This window comes from Silene latifolia, chromosome 2 (genome assembly GCF_048544455.1).
Source record: "Silene latifolia isolate original U9 population chromosome 2, ASM4854445v1, whole genome shotgun sequence".
NCBI lineage: Eukaryota > Viridiplantae > Streptophyta > Magnoliopsida > Caryophyllales > Caryophyllaceae > Silene > Silene latifolia.
Genome location: NC_133527.1, coordinates 180,917,711 through 180,926,652, shown reverse-complemented (window position 1 = coordinate 180,926,652; position 8,942 = coordinate 180,917,711). Strand labels below are relative to the sequence as shown.

Below are 8,942 nucleotides of genomic sequence, written 5' to 3'. Positions count from 1 at the left end.
TGTATTACAAGCAACATATATTTCGTTTAAACCTTCAATGCCTAGATTGTAATGCCCTTGACGGTTATGTGACATTAGAAATAGAAGTGGGTCGTATTGGGTCGTGTCTTATGACAGGGCCATTGTGCCTGAAGGATAAAATGGCAGGCCCTAGCATGAGTAGGTAGCTTCGTGTCGTGCTGGTGAAATGGAAATGGCGGCCGAAGATGACCCACGGTTCATGGCGTGTCGTGTGGTGCTTGGGTGTGCACAAGTAATTTTCTCACTTTAGCCTTATTTATTTGTATTTTGTGTGTGCTCAAGGACGCCGAACATGGGCGAGCCGTGCCGTGCCTAGGCTTGGGGCAATCTTCTTTTTCAAATTTCGGCCAGACACGACCCATGGCGTGCCGTGAGCCATGTTGGGAGGGTGTCATCTCATCTGCTCGCGAGCACCCACTACCATCTCTATTTGACATACATTAAAAAAAAAAAAGTTACCTTATTATATAGAGTCTTTGTTATAACGCAAAAACATATCAGTTAATCATAGTTCAATCTGTCTCATTATAGACGGACACAAATTTGAGATCATAGTTATCAAACTTTTGCACTATTTACTCTCATTTTGTGAAAGGGCCACTATCCGTCTACAGCTTTAGACGGATAATGTCCGTCTAAAGTGAGAATTTGTTTTTTTTGGTGAAAACCGGGGTGTCCACCGTCGACAACAGTGTATAATTCCCTCGCCGCGCGTGCTCTCACGAAGAGGTAAACGGGTGGCCAAAGAGTTTGCTCCATTTCCATGGGTAGGGATCGAACCTCTGACCTCATGGTTAAGGGATGAGGTGAACAACCACCACACCAAACACATTTGATTTCTAAAGTGAGAATTTGTGATCATAGTTATCAAACTTTTGCACAAATACAAAATATTATTGTATCTATCACTCCCTATATATGTCATTTTTTTTCAACATACAATTAATATTTAGCTTAGTGACCCACATTTTTTTTTTGTCTAAACCATCCGGTAATCCGAACCATATTGGGCCGACTAATCCGGATTTCGGGGCGTGTCCAAGGATTACGGTATTTAAACCCCTCCCAATCGCAGTTGTGGGAGATCGATCCGCAGACCTCCCTACAAAGCGCAGCCCCATGCTATCAGTCTATCACTGCGCCAACCAACGATTGGTAGCTTAGTGACCCACATGACAAACCTAATCCTCATTAATAACAAAAGTTGACTAACACCCCACCCCCACCTTACTTATGATGATAATGACATTTACAAATACATTCCTTAATCAACCAATTTTTTACTCCCAGTACATAACATTTTCCAATCATCTATAATTCCATAAATCCATAAAATTTACAAAAGGACAAAACCACCGAAAATGCCGGGTAATTCACACCATTAAATAAAAAAAGGTAAAATTCCCACCAAATTTCGGATCACCTCACCCATTCCCTCTTCTTTACTTCACAAATCACAATCAATCCCCACTTTTTTACCCTCTCCATTTCCTCCCCATTTCCTCTTTTAACTTTTACCCTCCAAATTCAAAAAAATTACAAACATACCCTCATAACATTGCGCACACGTTTTGACCATTTCTTTAAGATTCCAACACCAAGAATATATGCAAGTGTAATGGTGGGGTATTATCGTCTACAAAGTGGTCCATCATAAAAGTCTAGAGCTTACTTTATAAATACAGCCAATCATCAACCTCAACATGCTCTTCTTCTTCCTATAGAAGATATTTTCTGCATTGCTACAAAAAAAATATAAAATGGAGAGTTATTTGAATGAAAACTTTGATGTTAAACCAAAAGGATCTTCAGATGAAGTATTGGAAAAATGGCGCAAACTTTGCGGCGTCGTCAAAAACCCCAAACGTCGCTTTCGGTTTACTGCCAATCTTTCCAAACGTTACGAGGCCGCCGCTATGCGCCGGACTAATCAGGTATTTCCGAGACGGAGAGAGTTTAAATTAAATTAAATTAAATTAAATTAAATTAAATGTGTTTGCGTTATTAAATGAGACAGGTTACGTTATTACGACTTACGTCGATCCACGGGTCAACGGACATTGATCCGTGTTATGTTATGTTATGTTATGTTATGTTACGTTATGTTATTTAAGATCGTTACGAGATCTTATTAATATCTGTTTCGTAATCTTGTAATAGGTTCGTTGTTCGATTCGTACCTTATCCGTATTGTTGATGTAAAATTTGGTTTTGATTTTTTGATGGTTGACTTATCCAGTGTAGCGTTGAATCTCAGTGGATCGTGACAGTAATAGTAACTCGTGAAATTACAGTAGGGTAGAATGTCATTTTAGTTGATAAAATCAATTAATAAAGCTGTAAACTAAGTAATACGAGTATTACAATTTTTTTTTTCCAATTTATTTGGAATGTTAGCTTATTGTTGGATGAATTGAAGAGATTTGTATGGAAATGAATCTAACGATAGGGGGATCTTTCTATTTTTGGATAATGTATTCGTCCTACGTTCCATTTGATTGTATACGTTTTTCAAAATATGCTAGACGGAGTATATATATAAATATATTTTTTAAAGGGTTTTGATTGACCCTGGTATCTGATCTATGAACTGTAAAAAGGGAATAATTGTGTAAAATAAATGTGGAAAAATAAAACAAAAATTAAGTCAACTTTTGTGAGAAATTAGTGAAAGTGAAATGATGGTTATCATTATGTTTTGGGTTGCAGGAGAAGTTGAGGATTGCTGTTCTAGTGTCGAAAGCCGCATTTCAGTTTATTCAAGGTTAGTTTTGAGGGGCATTGATCGGTGTACGATTGTATTTTTAATTGTCGCTTCATTGTGAGAAGCTCAAACATTTGATTTGAACCTAAACTCAGCTTATAATGGAGGAGTAAATTGGTTTCATTGACTCATTGTTGTGTAGGTTTTACGTCAAGCGAGTATGTGGTGCCCCCGGAAGTGAAAGCAGCAGGATATGATATATGTCCTGAAGAATTGAGTTCCATTGTTGAGGGTCATGATCTAAAGAAGGTAACTGCATATGGTGGAGCGAATGGTATTGCGAACAAGCTCTGCACGACAGCTGAAAGTGGGCTTACGACTGAGCCAACTGCCATTGGTCGAAGGCAAGAGATATTTGGCATTAACAAGTTTGCTGAGCCTGAACTTCGGAGTTTTTGGGTTTATGTTTGGGAAGCCCTTCAGGATATGACATTGATGATTCTGGGTGTTTGTGCGTTTGTGTCTCTTATTGTTGGCATAGCCACGGAAGGTTGGCCTAAGGGAGCTCATGATGGGCTAGGGATTGTAGCATCCATCTTGCTTGTTGTGTTTGTTACTGCAACTAGTGATTACCGTCAGTCTTTGCAATTCAGGGATCTCGATAAAGAGAAAAAGAAGATTGCTATACAGGTTACTAGGAACGGTTTTAGGCAGAAAATGTCTATATATGAGCTGCTTCCTGGTGATATTGTTCATTTGTCTATCGGCGACCAAGTCCCAGCTGATGGACTTTTTATCTCTGGATTCTCTGTGTTAATAGATGAATCGAGTTTAACTGGAGAGAGTGAGCCTGTCATGGTTAGTGCTGAGAATCCCTTTCTTCTGTCTGGTACCAAGGTCCAAGACGGATCTTGCAAGATGTTAATCACCACTGTTGGAATGAGAACTCAATGGGGAAAGTTGATGGCAACGCTTAGTGAAGGTGGAGATGATGAGACTCCCTTACAGGTTAAGCTTAATGGGGTTGCCACCATTATTGGGAAAATCGGTCTTTTCTTTGCTGTGGTGACTTTTGCAGTACTTGTTAACGGGATGATAGCCCAAAAATGGAGAGAGGGGACTCATTTCCATTGGGCTGGAAATGAGGCAGTGGCATTATTAGAGTATTTTGCTATTGCTGTGACAATTGTTGTTGTGGCTGTTCCCGAGGGGCTGCCATTGGCTGTGACACTAAGTCTTGCCTTTGCTATGAAGAAAATGATGAATGACAAAGCCCTAGTACGTAACTTGGCCGCTTGTGAGACCATGGGTTCAGCTACTACCATCTGCAGTGACAAAACCGGGACGCTGACTACCAATCGCATGACTGTGGTGAAATCTTGTATATGCACTAAGGTAAAGGAAATTACTAGCGACACTACCTTGCGTTCTGAGTTACCCGAGCCTACTCTGAAGCTTTTGCTTCAATCCATATTCAATAACACGGGCGGTGAAGTAGTTGCCAATAAACAAGGGAAGCATGAAATCTTGGGAACTCCTACTGATGCTGCTCTATTGCAATTGGGTTTGTCACTTGGTGGTGATTTCCAGGCAGAAAGACAATCAGCTAAGCTTATCAAGTTGGAGCCATTCAACTCTACAAAGAAGAGGATGGGTGTAGTGTTAGAACTACCTGATGGGCGCGTACTGGCCCATACTAAGGGGGCTTCTGAGATTGTTTTAGGTGCCTGTAGTAAGGTGATTAATGCAAATGGAGAGGTTGTTCCCCTTAATGGGGAAGTATTGGAGCATCTTAAGGTTACAATTGATCAGTTTGCTGGTGAAGCTCTTCGAACCTTGTGTCTTGCCTACATGGATGTAGATAGCAAATTTTCTCCAAATGACTCGATTCCCACTGAAGGCTTCACTTGCATAGGAATAGTAGGCATCAAAGATCCCGTTCGGCCAGGTGTCAGAGAGTCAGTTGCTATCTGTCGTTCTGCAGGGATAACAGTTAGAATGGTTACTGGAGACAACATAAACACAGCCAAGGCAATTGCTAGAGAATGTGGTATTCTTACTGATGACGGTATAGCCATAGAAGGCCCAGAGTTTCGCGAAAAGAGCCAGGCGGAATTGGATATACTCATACCAAAAATTCAGGTAGGCATCTTTCTTTTCTGGTTTTTTTGCTTTTAACAAAAGTTCGTGCATTTGGATACAATAGCAAATCATAGCTTTATCAGTAGAGATCCCAACCCGTATTGGCCTACTTACTTTATATTCATTTTAGTTCAAAGCTTACGACCTTGGCCTCCTTGGCTTATTGGTTGAGCAGTGAATTCTGAAAGCTTAAGCCCGATGTTCAAACTACCTTGCTCCCCGTTTTTTCGCCCCATGATTCACCATTGTTTGGATAGTATTAATAAAGTAAACTTATTCCAGGTTATGGCAAGGTCTTCTCCTCTTGACAAACATATGCTTGTGAAGCAATTGCGAACAACATTTAATGAAGTTGTAGCAGTCACAGGAGATGGAACGAATGATGCTCCCGCCCTTCATGAAGCTGATATTGGACTTGCAATGGGAATTGCTGGTACTGAGGTATGTGTACATGTAGTTCAGCTGTTCATGTACCTTGATCGGTATCACATCTTTTACTTGCTCTAGACCTAAACCTTTACCTAAAACTTTCAGGTGGCGAAAGAGAGTGCTGATGTTATCATTCTAGATGACAATTTCTCCACCATTGTTACCGTTGCTAAATGGGGGCGTTCAGTTTACATAAACATTCAAAAGTTCGTGCAGTTTCAGTTGACTGTCAATGTCGTTGCCCTACTTGTTAACTTCTTTTCAGCCTGCTGGACAGGTAAGCTGGAAGTACACACATTTGACAAATCCATTAGGGAACTGTAATTGGTACCCAACAAGTATTGATAAACATTCAAAATTTTGAACTCTTATTTTATTACTACTCTATCTGTTGAAGTCAATTCACTACATTATTCACAATATCTATCCCATTTTGTGAGAAATCTAGTGAAATAAGACCAAAGAGAGCGAGTAAAAAATTATATGCGAGTATGGTTGCAGAACCACCAGGTGGTACATACTCATTTCTGTAGGGGGCACATAAGAAATTTTTACGCTGATGGATTTCAAATTCAGGTCGTATCACTGCTGAAATGGCTAAGCTAGCTGTCTAATTGTTGGTACCAAGCAAGTTTACGAATTCTGGTATGCTTTAACTCTTATATTTTCTTTATCTAGGGAGTGCTCCACTCACTGCTGTTCAACTGTTGTGGGTCAACATGATCATGGATACCCTTGGGGCTCTTGCATTGGCTACTGAGCCTCCAAATAATGAGTTAATGAAGCGGAAGCCAGTCGGGAGGTCAGGAAATTTTATTAGCAATGTCATGTGGAGGAACATATTAGGCCAGTCTTTCTATCAGTTTATGGTGATTTGGTACCTCCAAGCAAAGGGGAAGGCAGTGTTCGGTCTCGAAGGCTCTCACGGTGATCTGCAGTTGAATACACTTATCTTTAACGCATTCGTCTTCTGTCAGGTACTCTTTCCTTTCTCTTCACAGGAAATTTTCTTTCAGTTAAGTTACCATTCTGTACAGTACACTATTCGACTATAAGTCTTTCGTGTTTCCTATGCTACTCTATCTTTTAAGAAGCAACAAAATAATCTCAAAATGGTGCTCTATTAAGCAGAATGCTCTAGGACAATCAGTAGTTGTATAACCGTATAGGTGAGATCAGTTCCTGTAACACCATTTGGAGTATAATATGCACTTTGGGTCGGGTCTAAATCTATCGAGTTTGGTCATCCTCAGGAACGTCGCCAACCGGCTCATCTTGGGTCTTGTTTATTTATGCTTTTGGTTATTTTTCTGTGGAGTATTTCAAGGGTAATCTCAAATTTGTCACCGTGAGTCATGTTTGAGTTGTTTTGTCTGGGACTATTTCGGATCTTGGAACGAGTTTTTCAGTTAGGATTATTTGCCATGTCTAGTCCTGACAAGTTCGACATTATTTTTGCTTGCAGATATTCAACGAAGTAAGCTCCCGGAACATGGAGGAGATAGATGTTTTTAAGGGCATTTTGGACAACTATGTTTTTGTTACAGTCATTAGTGCCACCCTTTTCTCCCAGATCATAATTGTGGAATGCCTGGGTACATTTGCCAACACAACTCCTCTCAGTCTTCTACAGTGGGCAGTCAGTATCCTCATCGGATTTATAGGCATGCCAGTTGCAGCCGCCTTGAAGATGATTCCCGTGTAACAATCTCGTGCAGTTGAACATGTTCTTGTTTACGGAATGCTAACTTCATTAACAGCCAAAGCAGCTATTGAATGGAAGAATTTTGAAGCTCAAGGTTTTATTATCAAGAAACTTGGGCAGTTTTTTTTATATTCATGATTTTTTTCCTAATTTGAAATGTATTTGACACGGTGACGCAGTTTGCATAGAGTATGTTATTGAATTGGCTGCTTGTAGTTTTGTCAGCCATAGAGATGTTATTCTAGTTTCCATGTAGGTAAAAATCCTGGATATTAGACCCTTTTGATTTGCTGTAACCAGTGTCCTGATTTTGGTTCTGTAGACCTGTAAAAGTTCAGCATCAATGGGAAATACCAGATTGTTTCTCTTCAATGTTATCGTCTTTCCGATTCTCAAATTATTTTGACGTTCTGCAAGAGAGAATGATGGTAGACTTAACAAATGGATCAATTGGAATGTAGTTTGGATCATTACAGGTTTTAGTCAATCCGAGTGAGCGGTTATCACTTATCAGTCCCGTTTAGGTTGTCGTTTTTGAATCAATGATTACAGTATCACGGACCAAGTCATTTATGTGACTCGAAAGGTTTTTGTTTGAAATCAACCATTTCAGGTCAAGCTGATTTCCTGTCATTTCGGGTTTGGTTGGTTTATCTGGGTCAGTGAAGTTTTGTCAGTTTTAATCAAGGGAATCTAAAAATCATGACCCTATCATCAAAAACCGAGTCTAGGGTTCCTAGGGTTTCCGTCTAAAAATCTTAGGGTTTATCCTCTCGCTCGAGGCTCTTTCTCACGATCATTGATCGTGTGAGAGGTCTTTCCACATTGTTTTCTCTTGTAGGTTTGTTTTTCTATGCAGGTACAAAGGATGAGTTTTTCACGAGAGCCAAATCGAAAAGACAAAGGGCCGATTTCTTTCGACAAAGAAGATGGGCATGAGGTGTTTGTTTGGGAGGAGGAGGCTAGTTCGATTGATGATAGTAAGATTCTGGTAGGGAAATTATGGGCATCGAGGGCTCTGAATGTGCGAGCAGCCATAGACACTATGGTTCGATTATGGAATCCCTCGAAATCGATTCTGGGCAACGTGGTGGATGCGAAGGAGAAGACTTTTGTCTTTCGCTTCGAAGGGGAAAGGGATAAAGCACGAGTTCTCGAAGGGCAACCTTGGCACTTTGAGAAGTTTGTATGGTGTTTCAACGAACCTAATCGCTCTAGTAAGCTTACTGATGTCCCTCTATTCCACTTTCCTATTTGGGCTAGAGTCTATGACCTCCCTATATCGGGGAGGACGAGCCAAGCCAATTTACGAAGAATTGGGGCTAGTTTGGGTACGTTTATCGAGACTGATCAGGGACAATACAGTGAGCTTGATAGGGCAGTTCGCATTCGAGTTATTCATGATGTTCGAAAAGCTCTTAAAGCTACGATCCCAATTATGATGAAGGAGGGTAGGGTGGTGAATTTTGATGTGAAATATGAAAGACTACCTATCTTTTGTTATGGGTGTGGTGTTATGGGACATGGGGAGAAGGATTGCGAACATGGACCGTACGAGGAGGATGAGCTCCCGTTTGGGGAATGGCTTAGGGCTTCTCCATGGAAGGTTACGAAAACGAAAGCTGCTGATGGGGGTGGTAAGGCGAAGAGGGATTTGAATGGGTTATTCGATGCTGAGAAAAAGCGGGATGAGGAAAGGGATATTAGCTTGATGATTGAGCGACTGCAATCGATAGCCATTGATCTTAAACTGAAGAAATCTCGGAAGTCTAATGGCGGAGAGGAGAAGGAAGTTGGGGATGAAGAGCGTGGACAGCAGCAGGTTGGGCGACAGTGTGTAGTGCTAGGAGAGGAGAAGAGTGCGGGGAGTGGAAGTAAGGGAGATCTTGCTGAAGTTCGTGAGCTGGAGGAGGGTCGTTCTCCTGAGCAGACTGGGGAGGA

At 40.9% G+C, this 8,942-nt stretch overlaps 1 protein-coding gene across 1 annotated transcript; it reads left to right on the top strand.

The window, feature by feature from the left end:
* The first annotated feature begins 1,250 nt into the window (after positions 1–1,250).
* On the top strand, positions 1,251–7,373 carry LOC141643554 (calcium-transporting ATPase 2, plasma membrane-type-like). The gene is made up of 7 exons (XM_074452751.1): positions 1,251–1,955; positions 2,731–2,785; positions 2,928–4,867; positions 5,150–5,308; positions 5,402–5,573; positions 5,975–6,273; positions 6,762–7,373. The coding sequence occupies exons 1-7, from the start codon at positions 1,782–1,784 to the stop codon at positions 6,999–7,001; spliced, it is 3,039 nt and encodes a 1,012-aa protein (XP_074308852.1). The 5' UTR covers positions 1,251–1,781; the 3' UTR covers positions 7,002–7,373.
* The last annotated feature ends 1,569 nt before the right edge of the window (positions 7,374–8,942 follow it).